The following is a 21405-nucleotide window of genomic DNA, read 5'->3' on the forward strand; positions in this document are numbered from 1 at the left end:
GACATTGCAAAATCCCCATTTCCTCCCGATCAGTCGGGACTTGGGAGACAGAGAATAGATGGGGGCGGGGCCAGTCAGAGGTGGTATTTACCGGTTCTCCGAACTACTCATAATTTCCGCTACCAGTTCTGCAGAACTGATCAAAACCTGTTGAAACCCATCTCTGGATAGAATACACAGAAACATTTTGGAAAAGGCAGTCCCCAAAAAAACCCCAGTCTTGAGCCATGGTAGCAATCACAGACTTAGCTCTGATTTTTACAATGTAATAAACCAACACACGGTTTAATTGTTTGGCTGAACCCTATTAGCATTTGCATCAATTGGGATTTATAGTTTAAGGGCTATATCAGAACCCAGACAATTCTGATTTAGCCAGAAAACTGTGTATTAACAAAAACATGGTTCAGTGTGAACGTATGAATGTGGAATGATGAAGGCTATTGCTGAGCACATTGTAAGCCACCCTGAGTCTCCGGAGAAGGGCGGCATATAAATCAAATTAAAAAAAAAAAAAATAACACTATGATCCTTCACTTGTCTTTCAAAAGTAAATCCCATTGACCTTAGCTTCTTCCCCCAGTAAGGCAGCCCTCCAGATGTGGTGAGGCCCAAACTCCGAGAGCTTACATGATCATTTGCTTTGCTGGCTGGGAAGTTAGGAAACAGTTGTTCCAGTATAGGTGGAAATCCACCTGGTTGAAAAAAATTTTAGAAAAAAGCTCCACATTAAGGACTATAATCTTGGAAATAAATGCCAGGGAATACAGAAGGATTTGCTAGGTTGGCCTAAAGTACTAACCATTAGCAAACCTAATTTTAGCCTAGAACTGTGATGGTGAATCTATGGCATGCGTGCCAGAGGTGGCACGCAGCATCCTCTCTGTGGGCACGCGAGCTGTCACCCCAATTCAACTGTGCCGCGCATGCGTGCACACCTCCCACAGGCCAGCTGATCTTCGGGTCTCTGTCAGGCATTCGTGGGGGGGCGGGGGGCATGCAAGGATGCCTGCACATGTGCAAGGGGTAAAGACGCGTGCGGTGGTATGTGCATGCACAGGGGGCAGGGCGCATGCACAGGGGGTGGGGTGCATGCATGGGAGGAGCCCGCACATTGCATTTTGGGAGTTCGGCCACCTCTCACCAGCCAGCTGGTCGCGCCTCCCACCAGCCAGCTGGTCTTTGGATCTCTGTTGTGCATGTACAGGGGCGGAACGCATGTGGGGGGGGGAACGCGAGTGCATGTGGGGGCAGGGCACGTGCAGGAGCCATGTGTGCATGCGGGGGGCTCATGTGGGGGGCTGCGCACACCTGCATGGGGTGGGGCACATGCATGGGGGTGGGGCGCATGTGCAGGGGGCATTGCATTTTGGGGGCTCGGGCACCTGTGCATGCATTCACACACATGCACACACACTTTGGGCAGTTAGTCTGAAAAAGCTTAGCCATCACTGGCCTAGAATGTTGTACAGAATAAGCCAGCATGCCTAGTTTAAGTTTCAGTGCAAACTCAGAATTAACGCTGATTTAAATAAAGGATAAGTGTGTGCATTGTAGAAAGATAGTTATAAGAATATCCAATGAGTTATAGTTCCTGCTCAAAAATATCACTGAAAAACATGCTTCTGCGGTACCTGGATGAAGCTGTCTATCTAGATCCGCTCCAGTCCGGCTTCAAGCCTGGGCACAGCACGAAAACGGCATTGATCGCATTGGTGGATGATCTCTGGAGGGCTCGGGATAGGGGTTGTTCCTCTATCCTAGTCCTGTTAGATATCTCAGTGGCTTTTGATACCATCGACCATGGTATCATGCTGCGCCGGTTCGAGGGGTTGGGGGTGGGGGGCACCGTTTTACGGTGGTTCTCCTCCTATCTCTCTGGCCTGTCGCAGTCAGTGTTGGCAGGGGGGCAGAGGTCAACCCTGAGGTGCCTTACTTGTGGGGTGCCGCAGGGGTCGGTCCTCTCACCCCTCCTATTCAACATTTATGTGAAGCCACTGGGCGAGATCATCTGTGGTTTTGGAGTGGAGTTCTATCAGTACGCTGATGATACTCAGCTGTACATCTCCACCCCAGGTCATCCCAATGATGCCCTTGAAGTGATGTCTCGGTGCCTAGAGGCCGTGCAGGTCTGGATGGGGAGAAACAGGCTCCGACTCAACCCCTCCAAGACCGAGTGGCTGTGGCTTCCGGAGTCCCGATATAGCCAGCTGGTGCCATCGCTGGCTATTGGGGGCAAGTTACTAGCCCCCATGGAGAGGGCTCGCAACTTGGGCGTCCTCCTGGACGCACAGCTGTTTTTAGAAGAGCATATGAAGGCCGTGGCCAGGGGGGCTTTTTATCAGGTTCACCTGATTCGCCAATTGCATCCCTTTCTGGATCGGGACTCCTTACGCACGGTCACTCAGGCACTCGTCACTTCCCGCCTGGACTACTGTAATGCTCTCTACATGGGGCTCCCCTTGAGGAGCACCTGGAGGCTCCAACTGGTGCAGAATATGCTGTGCAGGGGATTATAGGAGCGATGGGGCACTCCCATGTGACACCCCTCCTGCACGAGCTGCATTGGCTTCCGGTGGTCTTCCGGGTGCGCTTCAAGGTGTTGGTCACCTTTAAAGTGCTCTATGGCTTAGGGCCTGGGTACTTATGCGACCGCTTTCTGCCACCGATAGCCTCCCACTGGCCTGTACGCTCCCACACAGAGGGACTCCTCAGGGTGCCATCGGCCAGACAATGTCGGCTGGCAACCCCCAAGGTGAGGGCCTTCTCTATGGCAGCACCTGACCTCTGGAACGACCTGCCCCCGGAGATACGTAAGATACCAGATCTCTGTGCTTTTCACCGTGCCCTTAAAACTTGTTTATTTCATCAAGCTGAGCTGGCGTAACCCCCCCCCCTTTAGATATTTTTAGATATTTTTAGATATTTTTAGATATTTTTAGATATTTTTAATTGTAAATTGATTTTACTTGGGTGGTTTTAAATTTATTGGGCCAAAATTTGTTTAATTCTTTTAAAAAATTTAAATTTTGTATGTGATGTTTTTATTCTTTGCTGTTCACCGCCCTGAGTCCAGTAGGAGAAGGGCGGTATAAAAATTTAATAAAATAAATAAAAATAAATAAATAACTTCTTTTTTTTAATGGCTTTTCTTCCTTGTTCTACACTTGACTTGTACCTGCCCTTATGTCGGGCATAAAAGACCAGGAGTCAGAGCATATATGAAATTCCAATTAAACTGATTTATCAGTAATCATGCCTATGCCCAAGAATCTAATCATTAATAGTGAGCCCTATCTTGGCATTAGATAAGAACCAACAGAATTCAAGAGCAGTTGGATCCATTCCATTTATGGGTACTTATTGACTTTAGGCTGAGTCCATCCAGGTTCCACCACTCCTTCTTCCACACCTTGTCTGCAAATGACATAAACTATTAAGCCGAACGGTAGAATGAATTCAGTTTTTCAAGGGTCAGCCCATTTTCTCCTGATTGTCTATGGACTTACATCTCATTGGCTGGGGAAATGGCAATGCCCCTTCAAGCCATTATTTAAAATTTAGACAGGGGACACACCTTGGTCATTCCTGGACTCTTCCTAGAACTGAATCACCAAGCAATCAGTAAGTTGTCTTTAACTGGGCAGATAGGCTGTTGGGTATAGCAGACCGTTGAGTACTTAGTAAGCTTCCCTTCCCTTAATATATTTGTATAATGATAGGATAGATTGCATGCAGTTGATATTATGCCGGGAGACCTAGAGATCAGATGCTCTTGAGACAAAGTTTCATGATTCTTCAGATTTCTGGGGCATAGAAAATGATAGCTTTTTGCAGTTCATTCTAAGAATTCACTTTTTAAACTATTTTTTTTATTTTGGGATAATGTGGTAGTAAAATATCCTTACTAAATAGTTAAAACTCCTACTGGAAAAATACAAATAAGTCATATTCTCTTAGTCATTTGCATATTTTCAAGGACACTTCAAGCATAATGTGATAAACCAGATTGTTTTAACTAGCTTGTACTTTGTACACAATGCTAAGGCAAAAATCATGGTTTACAAACCATAATAGTCTGGTTCACAGATCCTGCTATGCCATAATGTAATCTGTCTGTTTTTGGAGTATATACGTTGTTAGCCAAATGTCAGCTTCTATAGGCTATCACAATATGTTTTATTGGTATTTTTTTTCATGTTACCATACTTAAGAATTTTCAAATGAGTTAGGAACACGAGTTAGGAAGCATTTAGAAGAAAATGGTAACCAAATGTGATATTTAATACATGTATATAATCAGTGGTGGGATTCAAATAATTTAACAACCGGTTCTCTGCCCCAATGATTTCTTCCAACAACCAGTTCACCAAACTGCTCAGAAAGTTAACAACCGGTTCTCCCGAAGTGGTGCGAACTGGCTGAATCCCACCACTGTATATAATATTCTGTCTATGGCACCTGACTTTTGGTCCACTCTGTATATGAATCCATTGTACTGTGTTATGACTAAAGCCTGTAGATTGGTCAGTCATTATGAGCAAGAATGAAGCTTCCTACTAGCTCTGTATTACCTACCTATATAAAATATGAAATTATATAAAGACCAATAAGAATATGGTAATCATGGATGTTTGATTACATGTCCAAGCTGCTTCCATGAAAAATTATCATGATATTGGTGATACTGTCCTTGGGATCAGAAATTAAGAACTTTGTATGTTAAAGTCCTTAACATACAAAGGGATGTTATGAAGGGATGCGGTGGCTCAGTGGCTAAGATGCTGAGCTTGTCAATCGAAAGGTCGGCAGTTCAGCGGTTCGAATCCCTAGTGCCGCGTAACGGGGTGAGCTCCCGTTACTTGTCCCAGCTTCTGCCAACCTAGCAGTTCGAAAGCACATAAAAAATGCAAGTAGAAAAATAGGGACCACCTTTGGTGGGAAAGTAACAGCGTTCCATGAGCCTTTGGTGTTTAGTCATGCCAGCCACATGACCACGGAGATGCCCTTGGGCAGTGCTGGCTTTTCGGCTTTGAAATGGAGAGGAGCACCGTCCCCTAGAGTTGGGAATGACTAGCACATATGTGCAGGGGGTACCTTTACCTTTACCTTTTATGTTAAAGTTCTGTCTGGGTGTTGTTGCAAGATGGGTAAAATGAACGAGTTCCTCTATAAAAATTACAATGTATGAATGGTGGTTTTGATTTTTCCTGAAATGCCTAGACAAGTCTGTTCAGATAAGGGTTTTTAGAATATCTGTTCAGCACAAAAGCTGATGTTTTACCAAAAAACTAGGAATCACCATTCTTGATCTGCAAAGCCAGACTTTCTTGCAGTTGGCAGAGGGGTCTGTCATGAGAGGACAGGAAAGTATTCATTCATTGTTGGAATAATTGAGTCAGTAAGTGACTCAACCAGCCAGCCTTGGATATTATAATATTTGGGATGATTGCAGTGCTAATGGTCTCATTTCCCTCAGGGCAAAATATCTGACCTAACCCAGCCCAAATTTACTTTTGCATGTAAGATGCATTCCCTCAGACCAATGACGTTTTTCTAGGTCATTAACTCTTGCCTGGCATCTGCCTCCTAGTTGGAATGACAGATTGTTCATGCGAAGGGCAACTTTATCTGAAGATAGATATTTAAACTTCTAAAAGATGTGGCTCTACCTAGGATTCCCATAACCGGACTGTAAAATTCTTAATGGACAATAGATGACAGCAAAGAGTTAGATGATCATCTAACAATCCCACTCAAACGTACTTTGCGTGACATGTAAGAGATTCTAGAATTTTCAGACTTAGTAGTTCTTTTGTCTAGTAGTGGTTGCACAAGGCTGTATTGGCATAGATTAACAAACTTGGCCTTGAGGTGTAGCTCTGAATTTCAGACTACAACTATAACTTCAAAGACCAAGATGAGCTAAGCATTTCTCGAAACAAAGTCTATTGTGTGATGATGCGTAGTGTCAAAGGCCGTCAAACAAATTGATGGTTCTTTACTGATTAACCATGTGGAGATAAGGTTTATTACAAAGACCATTTGGAGATAAGGTTCATTGCAAAGTCCAAATAGAAGTTGGAATCTTACCTAAGCCAGGCAAATTTCACTCCTCAAATTTCAAATTAACCCAATTCACACATTCACAACGATTAGATTTCCTTGGTTGGGTTTACTGCTTGTTGCATGAATTCAGTTAATTATAAGATTTTCAGAAAATCATGGGTAACAAAACATGCTTAGTATTAGAGGTAGTCCTCAATTAACGACCACAAGTGAACCCAACATTTCTGCTGCTAAGCAAGACAGTTGAGTTGTGATCCATTTTACAATCTTCCTTGCCACAGTTGTTAAGTAAATCATTGCAGTTGTTACGTTAATAACACAGTTGTTAGGATATGGTTTGAGCCTAACTATGTTGTACAGGCAATATAAGTGTACTGTAACTTTAAGATGTATATGTATTATGTGGCTTTAATGCTGAGTCATGCTATAATTACTGGTTGTGAGAATATTTAAGCAAGGTACTGTAACGTATTCAGTCTGCTGTTGATAATGAAGCTGCTATGATAAGCTACCATTGAGAGGAGTTGTTATCTGCTAATCATTGTTTGATGGATCTGCAACCATCGTGAACCAGAGTGAGTTTGTTATTCTAACCAATCTACTGTTTGTTGGGTAAGAAGATTCTGTAACTACTGGACTGATTTACTGGCAAAGACTTGGAATTTGTTTAAAGACTATGAGACTGTTTTTCTACTATAAAGTAAGCTTTTGATAAACCAGTTTGCATAACTCTTATTCATTGCTCTCAGCAACGTTTCTCTGTGCAATCCACTCTGCTGGTTGGTAACACAACAACAATATCCTTAACAACAGTTGCAAAGTGAATCTGGCTTCCCCGTTGACTTTGCTTGTCAGGAGGTCAGAAAAAGTGATCACACGAACCCCGGATACTGCAACCATCATAAATATGAGTCAGTTGCCAATAGTCCAAATTTTGATCTCATGGCCATGGGGATGCTGCAATGGTTGTGTGAAAAACTGTCATAAGTCATTTTTTCAGTGCCGTTGTAAATTTAGTCACCAAACTAACTGTTGTAAGTCAAGGACTACCTGTACAGAACATACTTCACACATTATCCTAGTACAGGTTTCAGTACAATACTAGTATACAGTACAGTACATTATATAGATGTATAGAGTCCGGATGTAATCTGGCTTCACACACTATATACTAAGCTATGAATTGTTGAATAGGTGGGATTCAGATATTTCAGTAACATAGTGAAAAATCTGAAATTGGTTTGAAAGTTTACACGGGCCTTTCACTTTCATCAACGCCCTTCAGATCCTAAGGATCTGGGGATGAGATAAGGGACATTGCACCATGATACATATGACATGTGTCAACTCGCAAAGCATCCCTGGCCTCAGGGGTGAAATGCTCCTGGTTCGGACTGGATCGCCCGAACCGGTAGCAATGGTGACGGGTGGTTCGGAGAACTGGTAGCAAAAATCCCTGCCCCCCCACGCCCCCATGCCCAGCTAAGCAATCATCAGAGGCTTTTTTTTAAAAGCGTTTTTTCTACAACTTCTTTCGCTGAAAAAATGCTTTTAAAAGTAAAAAAAAAGTCTCTGATGATCGTGCGGCTCAGCTGGGATTGTCAGAGGCTTTTAAAAGCATTTTTTCTACAACTTCTTCGGACAAAAAGGTTGTAGAAAAAAATGTTTTTAAAAGAAAAAAAGCCTCTGCCGATCAGACAACTCAGCTAGGATCGTCAGAGGCTAAAAAAAAAGAAAAAAAAAGAAAAAAAAAGAAAAAGCCTCTGCTGATCAGGAAAGTCAGCTGCAAACTTCAGAGCCTTAAAAGAAAAGAAAAAGCCTCTGCCGATCAGGCAAGTCAGCTGGGATCATCAGAGGCTTTTTAAAGCATTTTTTTTACAACCTCTTCAGCTGAAGAGGTTGTAGAAAAAATGGTTTTAAAAATAAAAAAAAAAGTTGACCATGCCCACTCAGTCATATTACCCACCACCACCACCACCAAGCCACGCCCATAGAACCGGTAGTAACAAATTTTACATTTCACCACCACCTGGCCTGCTCTCGAGTTGCCATAAGCAAGGGAGGGAGGGTGGGAAACCGGCAAAATGGGACAGCAGCCAAAGACAGATGCACATTCTATGCTTATCTCTCTCAAGGTTGTATCCCAGTCTTACTTACAGCAGCGATGGGAGTGACCGCTATAACCCGCAAAATTGCTTCATTGGCGAATGTGATTGATGACACACCCTGGGGGGAGGGGGGAAACAGGGTCATGATTGGAGCATAGGACACACAAGGAACAAGACAAATTCCTTCTGTGTCCAATCACACTTGGCCAATAAAAAATTCTATTCTATTCTATTCAATAAATTACGTTGGGTCAGAGCTGGCTTCATTTGGGAATGTGCCGACATGAAGCTCCTAATAAATATCTGGATTTCTTTTGAAACTTGGCTTGAGATTCATGATTTCATTAGGGCATCTGTAGGAACCCTGACAACATGATTTTGACATCATGATGTTTACCAGATCTACCAATACTCACATTCCTTGACATTTTTTGCAACAAGTTCTGGGTGGAGAGGTCCCAACACACCTGAAGACATCCAGGGGATTTCTTGGTAGAGCATTCATAGTGGAAGATGTTTCCTATTGAATTTGTAGGGATTAAGTGTTTTGGTCCTAAAAGCCATGGACATCACAACACACACACTTGTTCGTTTCTCTTTCAGATCATGAGAGTCTTTGATTTGTCGGTGAAACCTGGTGACTGCATCAAACTGAAGGGGAAAATCCATCAAGGGGCCAAGAGGTTTGTATGATTAATTGGCTTTAGGCAGGTCTGAAATGACATTAAGTCAGTGATGAAATTAATTTTTTTTACTACTGGTTCTGTGGGTGTGGCTGGTGGGTGTAGTGTGGCTTGGTGGGCGTAGCTTGGTGGGCATGGCAGGGGAAGGATACTGCAAAATCTCCATTCCCACTCCACTCCAGGGGTAGGATACTGCAAAATCCCCATTCCCACCCTACTCTGCAGCCAGCCAGAGGTGATATTTGCTGGTTCTCCAAACTACTCAAAATTTCTGCTACTGGTTCTCTGAACTGCTCAAAATTTCCACTACCAGTTCTCCAGAACCTGTTAGAACCTGCTGGATTTCAGCCCTGCATTAAGTCCTTTCTGACTTTGGGCAAATTTAAAAGTCTTCCTTTCCCACTTCTGTTGCTCATATAAATATTATTAATGCTGTGTTTTCATTGGCAGTGAGCTTAAGAAATTCAGTTTGTGAACAGAATATCTTAAAATGATCAACAATTGCTATGAAATGACTTTGAAATGACTGAAGCGGGATTCCAGCACCATGACAGGCAACATGGTTTGCTGGTGTGGAAATGGATAATGAGCCACCTTCAATCTGTTTTCAACAATGCAGCCTTTTTTAATATCCCGAGATTCCCCCAAAGTCATTTTTGTCTTGCAAATCCTTGTAAGCATTTGGGGGTGGGGGGGAGAAGAGAAAAAATGTGATTGTGTTCACATACTGTACTGTGATTTTGTGAATATACCATAATACCGGAGGTGAAATTCAGCAGGTTCTGGAGAACTGGTAGTGGAAATCTTGAGTAGTTCGGAGAACCAGCAAATACCATTTCTGGCTGGCCCCAGAGTGGGGTGGGAATGGAGATTTTGCAATATCCTTTCCCCAGGAGTGGGGAGGGAATGGGAATTTTGCAGTATCCTTCCCCTGCCATGCCACACCACGCCCACAGAACCAGTAGTAAAAAAAAATGAATTTCACCACTGCACAATACCCACAACACTGATCTATCTTCAGCAGGAAGTTATCCCCTAAATTTAATTTTGGCCCCATCCACTGTAATTCACAGTGAAATGTCTGAAGTTGACTTAGGAAACTGCTAGTAATGTTTCTCAACCTGAATAATTTTAAGATGCATGGCTGTCAACTCTCAGAATTTGGAATTCATATCCCAGAATTCAGCCAGCATCAATGGGAATTGAAATCCACAAGTCTTCACATTCAGTGGCCCCTAACCTTTGGGGCACCAGGGACCGGTTACATGAATTTTTTTTCTGCGGACTTGTGGGGGGGGGCATGATTGTGTATATTGTCTGTATCCTGCATGTATGCAGATGGGGCTTCGTTCACTTGTGTGGCCCAGTTCCTGGTGGGCTATGGACTGGAGCTAGGCCTGGGACGTTGGGGATCCCTGTTAACATAGGATAATCAGCCTAATACTCCAGTGCAGAATTGCCATTGGGAGATTCCCTGGGAGCAAACCTCACTTTCAGCTTGCCTGATTATGAAGGGCAGCAATATTCATGGCTAAAGCTGAACCTCCCCATCCACAAACCATTCTTCACCATAGTAAGTTTCTCTCGCATTCAAATTGATGGTTCTTCTCCTTCAACCCAGACATAGCCAACTCACAGTCTTCAGACTCTACATTATGTTCAGCCCAACTTCTGTGCCCCGTTTTTTAAGGGCAGATCCAGACACTCTGCTCTGCCCATCAGTAATATGCCCCCTATCTCCTAAATGCAGAAAAAGATGTCCTTCTTCCAACCCCAGACCACTGCAAAGGTACTTCCCACTTCCCCTGCTCCAGTTGAATTTTCTAGCTCTGATTCAAAATGGATGCTTTTCAACGGGAGCCATTTTAAGCCCCTCAGGTTGGATAGTGTGTAGGGCTTCCTTCAGACTGAGATTCAGTTACAGCATCAGTTGGCTGTTGTCAGGCTCAAAAACTAAGAAAGACACACTAAACCAGGGCTGTCAAACTGGATTTCTTTGAGGGCTGGATCAGCATTGTAGTTCTCCTCTGTGGGCCGGCCGGGGTGGAGTGTGGTGGGGTGAAAGAGATGGCTGCCTTCTGCAGCACCCTGCTGGCAAAAATGGAGTGGGGAAGAGGCTGCACATGGCCCCCATTGCGCCCCATTTTCTGCCTGGATGGCCTCATGCAGTACCCTGCTGGCCAAAACGGGATGTGGGGGGCCGTATGTGCCCTCTGTGCCCTGTTTTCGGCCTAGATGGCCTCCTGCAGCACTCTGCCGGCCATTTTGGCCAGCAGGGTACTGCAGAGGCCGTCCAGGATGAAGACAGGTCACAGGGGGGCCGTGCGTGCCTCCCCTGTGCCCCATTTTGGCTGCCAGAGGCACCACGGGCTGGTCCTTTGCTATTTCCCAGGTTGCCCCATGGGCCAGATTTAAGCACCCCATGGGCCGAATCTAGCCCATGGGCTTTGAGTTTGACACTCCTGCACTAAACCTATACTCTGAGAACTCCTAGGGAGGTGCTTTCTTAACTTTCTTTCTCCCACATTAAACTTTGCTGTCTTTTATTCCTCTGGAATATACTCCCTTTCTCCTGGGAATCTGGACTACATTCCACCACAGCTCCAGGGCTTGTAATATCCCTTCTCCTCCAGCAGCTGGTCACTGCCCTGAGTAGCCATTTTGTGCTGGGTTGCTCTAAAGTTGCACTATTATCTTTTTTAAAAAAAATTATTGCATTTAATAATGCCCATTAAACCAACCAACTTTCCCTATCAATGATTCTCGACCCTGTCTAAAAGCTCTATTCAGCATCCCCAGTGGGCATTTTTTTTTCAGTTTTAGGCCAGAGGTTTGGTCCCAGTATTTTCCTTCGGTTTTGCAATTAAGAAGAAGTGGATGTAATGTAGGCTTGATGTTTCAAAGGTTTGTTAACCAAAGTCCCGCTGAATCCAGTGCCATCATGGTGGTAAAACAATTGAGGTATACTAGGGTCTGCTGCAATGAAATTATGATGTTTCAGAAGAAAATGAAAAGAAAATTAAGGGGATTATTTCAGGTGAGAGAATGTAGGAAGACATTCAGGGCCTCCATCAGGGAACCACAATGGACCTGGTGAGAAGAGAACACTTCCTAGAAGGATAAGCAGGCACTGGTAGACCAGTTCCTCCAGGAGTCAACCCCAAGGCTTGCCTTATCAACACGCAGGGGTGAGATTCAGCCAGTTCATACCAGTTCGGGCGAACCGGATGTTAATTTTAATCTGGTTCGCCAAACTGGGAGTTGCAAGGATTGGCTGACCCCGCCCATCACTCCCTGCCCCTCCCAGGAGTCTCCATGCAGCCTGTTTTGGATGCAAAACAGCCTCAGCCCGTGTGGAGACTCTTGGAGGGCGAAAAATGGGCCTACCGGAAGTTCTGGAAGTCCAGAAACGGGCCCATTTCCAGCCTCCAGAGGGCCTCCGAAGCCCGGGGAGGACATTTTTGCCCTCCTGGAGGCTAGAGGAAAGTCTCCAGAGCCTGGGGAGGGCGAAAAATGAGCCTACTGGAAGTCCGAAAATGGGCCCGTTTCCAGCCTCTGGAGGACCTCCAGAGACCGGGGGAGGCCGTTTTCGCCCTCCCAGAGACTTGAGGAAAGCCTCCAGAGTCTGGTGGGGGGCAAAAACACCCCCCCTGCCGTACAGGCCGAGTAGGCCACGCCCACCCAGCAACCAGGCAGAGAACCGGTTGCTAAAATTTCTGAATCCCACCCCTGCCTACATGAATGGGAAAGGCAAGAAACAGGGAAAGAATGAATCAAAGCTTGTGATTGACAGAGTCCAGTCTGAACACCAGCCCAAGCACCAGCCCAGCCTTGCTGCCAAACCACTGAAAATGGGACTGCAATGTTTGAAATTGGCTTACGCAACATGTGTTCAATGTGTCGCCCTTCCCTCTCTTAGTTTTGCCATCAACTTAGGTCGTGATGATTCAAATCTGGCCATTCACTTGAGCATTCGCTTTCAAGCCCATGGAGACGTCAAGAAGGTGGTGTGTAATTCCAAATCGAATGGCCAGTGGGGTGCGGAGGTACGGCCATCGATATTCCCGTTCCAGGAAGGAGCTGAAATCAAGGTCAGGAAGAACATTTAAGGCACTGAAGTGTCAGTTCAAAAGATGTGGGATCTCTTTAAAAAAAAACAAACGTGGCTGTGTGTTAAAAGAGTTACCTTTTCTCAATCACTTTTTTTTTTTGCTCCCAAGGTAGTGAGAGGTTGTATCCACTGCTTAGATTAAAGTGAAGTTGAATAGCAATAGCAATAGCAATTAGACTTATATACCGCTTCACAGCTCTCTCTAAGCGGTTTACAGAATCAGCCTATTGTCCCCCAACAATCTGGGTCCTCATTTTCCCAATCTCGGAAGGATGGAAGACTGAGTCAACCTTGAGCCGGGCAGGATTGAACTCCTGGCAGTGGGCAGAGTCAGCCTGCAATACTGCATTCTAACCACTGAACCACCACGGCTGTTCATATTGCCCTTTTAGTCATGCAATTCGATTGGTTCTTTTTATCCATTAGAGTTATCTCCCAGTTATTTAATCTGGGCTTCTCCACAGAATCTGAGTGCTGCATTATAGCCTCCTTGAATCTGGGAAGGATAGATAATTCCTAAACGGCAAGTACAGGTAGTCCTTCACTTACCATCAAAATGGAGGCCAACACTTCTGTTGTTAAGTGAGACCCATTTATGATTTTTCTTGCCACAGTTGTTAAGTGAATCATTGTAGGTATTAAGTTACTAAGACGGTTGTTAAGTGGATCTGACTTCCCCATTGACTTTGCTTGCCAGAAGGTCCCAAAAAGGGTTCACATCACCCCATTACACTGCAATCGTCATAAATATGAATCAGTTGCCAAACGTCTGAATTTTGATCACGTGACTGTGGGGAAGCTGCAATGGTCATAAGCAGTGATGGGATTCTGCTGGTTCTAGGCGGTTCGGCCGAACCGTTTGTTAAATTGTTGGCTCGCCCCGCCCCTTGCCCCGTCCCTCCACACCAATTGGCAATAAATAGTGGTGGGCGGAGCGGGGCAAGTGAACCAGCAATTTAACAAACGGTTCGGTGTTTTTTTGTAATTTATTGGCCTTGCAGCACACTGAACCGTTTGTTAAATTGCTGGTTTGCCCGCCTCTCATCCCGCCCCGCCTCCCACCTGCGCGGCGTCAGCCTACCCTAGCCAGGGGTGGGCAATTGTGTCTCTTTTACAACCTGTGGACTTCAACTCCCAAGCTTGGCCAAGCTGTCTCAGGAATTCTGGGAGTTGAAGTCCACAGGTTGTAAAAGAGACACAATTGCCCACCCCTGCCCTAGCCCATCCAGTCGCTGGGGGAGACGCACAACTTTTCTCCGCCCTGGAACACTGGTTGCCCAGGCTGCAGCTGAAGCTCCGCATCGTAATGGTCTCCAGGAGGAGGGGCGCTGTCTGCCCCATTGCGAAGCTCAGTAAGAGCAAAAAGAGCCAGGCAGGCACATGCACAGTGGGGCGCAGGCTTAAGGTGCTGCTTCCAAGCCGAGGGGTGACCCGATGGTGCGGTAGGTTCGCTGCTGCCCTGCCCAGACGGGAGAGGAGAAAGAGAAATGAAGGAGAGAAAGGGGGGGAGGAGGAGAGAAAGAGAGGTGAAGGAGAGAAGGAGGGGAAAGAGATGAAGGGGAGAAAGGGGGAGGGAGAAAGAGATGGAGAGAAAGAGAAATGAAGAAGAGAAAGTGGGAGGAGAAAGAGATGAAGGGGAGAAAGAAAGAGATGAGAGAGATGAAAGAGACACACACACACGCAGGACTCGACAGATACCTGTTTAAAAGAAAATACTGGGAGCCACAAAACCTGGGTGGGAGTAAGTGATATGGAGTTGGCAATGCCCACCCAGGTTTGAGGTTGTGTTTAAGTGTTTACATGTGTTTAAGGTTGAGTGTTTAAAGTTGCAGACCCCTGACCTACCCCATCCGATCGCTTCACTCTGCAGCCAGCCCTGTAGGCCTGCGCCCGCCTCCCACCTGGGCAGCAGCAGCCTACCTACCCCGATTGTATCACCTTGCCCTGCAGCTGGCCCGAACGCCTGCCTCGGACTGCTCCAGCAGGTCATTTTTATTTAATTAATTTAATTAAGAATGCTGCAGTCAAAAGTGTGAGGACCTGTCAGAAATGACTTTTTTCAGCCCTCTGGGTAGTCCCTATGTGCATATGGACTACTCAGAGGGCTGAAAAAGTTATTTTTGACCAGTCCTCGTACTTTTGGCCAGTTCTTGAACTTACGACTGTCCTCACATTTTACATTTTGAGCCTTATCTTGTCACCATGGTGAAGAGAAGTAGTGATGAAATGACTGACATGGTTGTTAAGAATGCCGCAACGGGCATAAATGTGAGGATGGTCATAAGTGCGAGGACCGGTCAAAAGTGCGAGGACCAGTCAGAAATGACTTTTTTCAGCCCTCTGAGTAGTCCCTATGCACATAGCCAGGCCCACCCGGTCACATGACTACCAAGCCACACCCCCAACTAAGCCATGCCCACAGAACCAGTTGTTTAAAAAATTGAATAACACCACTGGTCATAAGTGTGAAAAGCAATTGTAAGTCACTTTTTCCAGTGTCGTCGTAACTTAGAATGGTCATTAAATGAACTGTTGTAAATCAAGGAATATCTATATATTTATTCCCATAACTGGAGCAATGGTGACTATGTATTTAGTCATCCATAGGCAAAACTATGTCTATATTTCAAATATATGGAGTGGTGGAGGAAGAATCTGGATTTTTCACTTCCTGTAGCTCATGAAGGAATTAACTCGTTGGCCTGTTCTTAACAGATGTGCCTCTGCTACCAATCTGGGGAGATAAAGGTGAAGATCGATGGACAGGAAATCAGCTTCCCCAATCGTCTTGGCCTGAATTCTGCCCAATTCTTCTCTGTTGATGGAGACATGAGCCTTCTGTCTTTCAAGTGTACCAAGTGTTGATGAAACATAGTCATAACTTCCACCCTGTAGATTTCCTGAATAAGATACAGAAAAGGCAAATAAATAAGACATCTGACTTCTGTCTCAGTTTCTTTTTTATTCCTTTTAAAATAATAATATAAAAGAAATAGCACATTAATATAATTATCGTAAAAATGTATATATTGTCAAAAAGAAAAAGCTTTTAAAAAGTGGGAAAAAATACAACAGAAAAGAACAAAAAATGTATCATAACAATAAATTTATTACTCTAAATATACTTATATAATTCCAATATTCAGGTCTATATTTCTAATATATACCTGTGTGTATATACATATTTATGTATATGTATGTATGTAAGTATGTGTGCATGTATATATATATACACCGTGTTTCCCCGAAAATAAAACCCTGTCTTATATTTTTTTGAACCCCGAAATAAGGGCTTGGCCTTATTTTCGGGGGGGGGGGGGGTCTTATTATTTTGGGGCCCAATTTGGGGGTGGCAGGTGGGGTGGGGGGTAGAAGCGAGGGGCAAGAAGCCCTGCCATGCCCAGCGAGAGAAGAGACGGCAAGAATCACGGCTGCTTTTGCAGCCGATTGAGGCTGCAAAAGCAGCAAGAGAAACAGTGGAGGGGAACCAGGAAGATAGGGTAGATGAGATGCCAGGCAGTGAGGGTGGCGGCCGTGGAAGTACCCACTGTGCAGGGGCAGCTAAGCCTGCATCGCGCGGCTGGCTGGGGCGGCCACAGCTTCCTGAGTGCGAGCCTTTCCCAGTCACTGGAAACCAGGCCCTCCCCCCCCTCCACTTCCGAGCAGGGAGGCTGTCCTTGGTGGGCAGAGCAGCAGCTTCCTCCTCCTCCCCGAAGGCCCGCCCCGCTTAAAGGCCCAGTGCGGCACTTCCCCTAGCTCACCCGCCCATCTCCAAGCGTTCCGATCATGCAGCCTCCCCGCCCTTGAGATAAACCGGCCAAGAGGCACACAGCTGCGAGCTGAACCTGTCCTGAGCCTCGCCGCTTTCGGTTGCTGCCTCCCTGGCCCGAGGCTCCCGCAGCACGCCCGTTCACGGAGGCCAGGAGCCCTTTACCCAGCGGTGGGATTCAACCAGTTCGCACCACTTCAGGAGAACCGGTTGTTAACTTTCTGAGCAGTGTGGCAAACTGGTTGTTGGAAGAAATCATTAGGGCAGAGAACCCGTTGCTAAATTACTTGAATCCCACTACTGCCTTTACCCCTGCTTCTGCCTTCAGGGCTCTATCGGCTGGCCCCCTCCCCACACATCCCTGGCCTGCCTGTCAACGTTACAGAAGATGTAACGCTGCACACTGCCCATAAGCAAAGTGCAGCCTCTCACAGTAACAAGAATTGCCTGCAATTCTCCTTAGCAATTCTCCTTACTGTGAGAGGCTGCACGTTGCAAAGAAGAATGAAGCAAGGCGGGGGGGGATGGAGGACAAAGCAAGGCAGGGCCTGGGGAGCTGCCCCAAGGCCCCACATCGGCTTACCTGAAGGCCCTTCAGCCAGGCCACCCATGCCAAACCCTCCCCCCCCCAGGGCAGCCACATCCCTTCACTAACCTGCTTTCCAACACCATTCTCCCCTGCGCGTAGTCTGTTGGACTATGGTAAAAAAAAACAAAAAAAAAAAACCCCAGACCTTCCAACTTCTGATGAAGAAAAAAAGTCTCTCGAAGTTGGAAGGTGTTTTTACCGTAGTCCCACCGTACTTTTTTTTACCGGTGGAGAACGGAGCTGGAAAGCAGGTTAGTGAAGGGATGTGGTTGCTTTGGGAGGTTGGGGAGGGTGTGTGTGTAGAGAGAGGGAGGGACGGACGGACGGCCGGAGAGAACGTTGCTGCCAGGCCTGGATAACTCTCCGAGGTTGGATTGGATCTCTCTCTTTCTCTTTCTCTCTCTCTCTCACATACACACACACCGTTCTTTCTTTGGGATCGCAGCACAGGATTGCAAGGCTGAAAGCTTCAGATGGAGCATTTTGGGGATGTGTGTCTGTGCTGCAATCCCAAATAAAGAAGGCGGCAGGAAAAGGGGGAGGAGGCTGGCAACTGGGGAGGTGCTCTGGAGATTAGGGCCGAGTTGCACAGCCCTCGCTGGCTCAGCAGGCAGCAATTAAGGGGCTGAAACTCCAGGTGGTGACCAGGGAAGGGCTGCCTCCTGTGCTGGCCACGCCCACCCGTCACTAGGGCTTATTTTCAGGGGAGGGCCTATATTTATGCCCACCCCAAAAATCAGGCTTGGCCTTATTTTCAGGACATGTCCTATTTTTGGGGAAACACTGTATATAGCCGTGATGGCAAACCTATAGCATATTTGTGGGCACATGAGCGTTGCCCTAGCTCAGTTCCAGCACGCATGCATAAACTGGCCAGCTGATTTTTGGGCCTTCTGGGACCACCAGAAGTCGGCAAATGGGCTGTTTCCGGCCTCCGGGGGGGAGGGGGGAGGCTGTTTCCGCCCTCCCCAGGCTCCTAGAAAGCCTCTGGAACCTGGGGAGGGCAAAAAACAGGCCTACTGGGCCACCGGGCCATCACATGCCAAAAGCAAGGGGAGCATGGGGGGGGTCACGCGTGCATGCGTGGGGGGCAGGGCGCATAGAATTATGGGTTTGGGCATGCATGCATGCGACCACCCTGCACTCCCCCAGCTTTTGACATCACGGTTAGCCATCACTGGTATATAGCAATAGCAATAGTACTTAAGACTTATATACCGCTTTACAGTGCTTGACAGCCCTCTCTAAGCAGTTTATAGTCAGTATATTTCCCCCAACAATCTGGATCCTCATTTTACTGACTTCAGAAGGGTGGAAGGCTTAGTCAACCTTCAGCCTGGTGAGATTTGAACTGCCAAATTGCAGGCAGCCAGCAGTTAGCAGAACTATAACATATCATATCTATAACTTATTGTGTTTTATATAAATGAGTTCTGTATTTCATACATTTATCTATACAAGGTCTACATCTATTGTCAATGCACTCATAAGAAGCAGGTGCAATCAAGTCTTCGATCCATTAAGTTAATAGGATCATATATTTTTTCGATATTGCAAAATCAGTCTTTTGGCCATAGTAAGGGCGCACACAATTCATTTACCTTAACCAGCTGTCAAATCCCTAATTCCTATTGATTTTATAGCCAAATATGGATCTGATGGATACCTGTGTAGCTTAGAGGTTAGGAAGTTGGTCTATGAAGCCATTAGATGATTGTCTTGATTTTCATTAAGTAAATTGGATGCAAAACCTTCCGATTTGCGGGCAAACTTTTATTTCTCATAAAAGCCAAATTCAGCATTAATGAACCTTTACCTTTATTTGTATAATTTAATCATAAGAGACTGCCATCTACTGGGAAGATTTTAGAACTGTGATCAATCAAAAAGCTTTCCCCCCAAATGATCAAATCTGCAAAAAAGGCAGAGAATATAACTATGTCTTAAAAATATTAATACAGAAGAATATGCAAAATGTGTTCTCTGGATGGTTTAAAGTAAAACATTTATTACCTCTGACCATTAGCCATCTCTGGAGGATCTAATTTGATTAATTACTTTTATAGCTTGCCTTTCCTGCAGAAGTAAAATCTCTCAAACAAAACACCCCTTTATTTTAACAATTAATTGGGTACAATATATTAAGCTGGGAGATAAACTTCCTCTTTCTCAGATGTATATTTTCTTCCCCTTTCCTAGCAGTTCAGTGTGATTACATTGCCATTTCCTTTATTTTATTCCCATAAAAGCAAACGGGTGAAATTATGGATAGAGATTGGAGGACCAAAACCACCCAGTGAGTTGCTCAAGTACAGATACTCCTTGATTTATGACTACAATTGAGCTCAAAATTTCTGTTGCAAAGCAAGAAAGTTGTTAAATGAATTGTGCTGTCCAACTCTGTAAAGGGGCTCATCAATCAGTCAATCAATAAACCAAAAAGGGAAGAAGATTTAAAGTCTTCTCATGAGCTGAAATATAAAATGAATTCTGTAGGATTCTCAACTTCTGAACTTTTTTTTAGCTCTAATGCTATTACACGTTGTATTAGAGAAAAGGGGAAATAATGTACATTGTACATAATATTAATTTAAATTAATGATATATTAATTATGTGATCCATTATATAATCATGTGTATTGGTAGCTCCCTAGGAGGCTCAGTGGTTAAGACACTGAGCTTGTCGATCAGAAAGGTCGGCGGTTCGAATCCCTAGTATAGGTCTCCTGCATGAGAAGGGGGTTAGACTAGATGACCTCTAAGGTACCTTCCAACTGTTACTGTTACTTATCCTGGGTCTCACTTATAAATGTTAGTGTTGAACTACAGCTGTAAAACAACCTAACATTTAGTGTGCTTATTATCTATACGACCACAATAAACTGGAATAGAATAATTCTATCAATACTTAAAATGCTGTTCACACAATGCAGCTGCCTGCATTTGCATAAAAATGAATATACATCCTCAGATCGTAACCCTCTCTGAGAATATCCAGGATCCCACCTGCAAAATCCGGCAAGCATTTTTCTCATTGCGAACCCTGGAACACCTGGCATTCGTCCAGCTTCCAAATGGAACAGAGCATGCTCTCCATGCAGGTTAGCATTGGCTGATAGACGGAGAGGACGTGTGGTACGTAAGGGGAGTAATAGAGGCGGGGAGAGGAAACCATGATCGTCCGCTGGAATTTCTCCTGTCTAGGAAGAAGCGCTCTTTTATTTTAACCCCTCGAATGACCGGCCCCGTGAGAAAAGAAGAAAGAGTAAGAGTAAGAGTAAGAGAAAGAGAAAGAGAAAGAAAAAGAAAAAGAAAAAGAAAAAGAAAGAGTAAAGTCGCGTGTGTCTTTGCTTTCAAAACAAGTGACTGCCGCGTTGGCTCTCCGGAAAGAAAATACCAAAAATTAAGTGAAGGCGAATATTTAAAGGGAATCTGGATGGTGGGAGACCTTGGGAGGGGAGAAATCCTCTTAAGTTCTCTTTCCGTGTGTGGTGCAAGAAAGAAAAGCGCAGGGTGCAAAGTCAAAATCTGCACGTGCAGGCAGCCCCATAGAAGAGAGAGGATCCCTCCGTTTCTTAGGAAAATAGGGAGAGATTTTTCCCTTGCAAAGCCCCCAGCGAGCAAAAAAGGGGGAGAGGAAGCTCCTTGTGACTGTTAACTAATTTGCAGGCTTCGTGCATGTTCACTCTGGTGCAAATAGGACTGGGTGTTTTTGTTAATATGATTTATTCGGTTAGGGATTTTCTGTCTTCAGTGTAAATTGTATTGTGTTGTGGGTGGGGGTGCACTGAGGGAGCTCAACCAATCTCATTGTACATATGTTGTGCACTGACAATAAAGATTTGAGTTTGAATTTGAATTCATAGTAAGATCAGCTAAAAGCGTCCCTGAAACTGGGGGGGGGGCTCCCCGAATTACTTTGGCGTTTGCAGCGAAACTAACTTTTGTGGATTTGATTCAGGCGCACTGCATTGTTTATTCTTTCCTGCCACAAACTCTTAATTCGTAAAGCTATACAGATCGATCCCTTGATTGTCTACAGCAGGGGTCCCCAAACTTGGCCGTTTTAAGACTTG

At 45.2% G+C, this 21405-nt stretch overlaps 1 protein-coding gene and 1 long non-coding RNA gene across 3 annotated transcripts; one reads left to right on the forward strand and one right to left on the reverse strand.

The window, feature by feature from the left end:
• The first annotated feature begins 3522 nt into the window (after window positions 1-3522).
• LOC139309353 (16 kDa beta-galactoside-binding lectin-like) lies at window positions 3523-15836 on the forward strand. Of its 2 annotated transcripts, none has more exons than XM_070933414.1 (4): window positions 3523-3624; window positions 8781-8860; window positions 12780-12951; window positions 15687-15836. In XM_070933414.1, the coding sequence occupies exons 2-4, from the start codon at window positions 8784-8786 to the stop codon at window positions 15834-15836; spliced, it is 399 nt and encodes a 132-aa protein (XP_070789515.1). In that variant the 5' UTR covers window positions 3523-3624; window positions 8781-8783. The 2 variants fall into 2 exon arrangements, with proteins under 2 accessions (XP_070789515.1, XP_070789516.1); XM_070933415.1 differs by lacking the exon at window positions 3523-3624 and adding an exon at window positions 6626-6644.
• LOC139309354 (uncharacterized) lies at window positions 15504-20741 on the reverse strand. The gene is made up of 2 exons (XR_011599858.1): window positions 20336-20741; window positions 15504-15871 (listed from the first exon to the last, which is right to left on the reverse strand). It is a non-coding gene; the product is annotated as an uncharacterized lncRNA (long non-coding RNA).
• Between the last annotated feature and the right edge of the window lie 664 nt (window positions 20742-21405).

This window comes from Pituophis catenifer, unplaced genomic scaffold (assembly GCF_029215685.1).
Source record: "Pituophis catenifer annectens isolate HBS135680 unplaced genomic scaffold, rPitCat1.0.hap2 SCAF_2, whole genome shotgun sequence".
Classification (NCBI taxonomy): Eukaryota; Metazoa; Chordata; class Lepidosauria; order Squamata; family Colubridae; genus Pituophis; species Pituophis catenifer.

Coding starts and splice junctions, on each gene's coding strand:
- LOC139309353 (XM_070933414.1), top strand. CDS start 8,784: ATGAGAGTCTTTGATTTGTCGGTGAAACCTGGTGACTGCATCAAACTG. Junction 8,861..12,779: donor ATCCATCAAGGGGCCAAGAG/GTTTGTATGATT, acceptor TCCCTCTCTTAG/TTTTGCCATCAACTTAGGTC. Junction 12,952..15,686: donor AGGAAGGAGCTGAAATCAAG/GTCAGGAAGAAC, acceptor TGTTCTTAACAG/ATGTGCCTCTGCTACCAATC.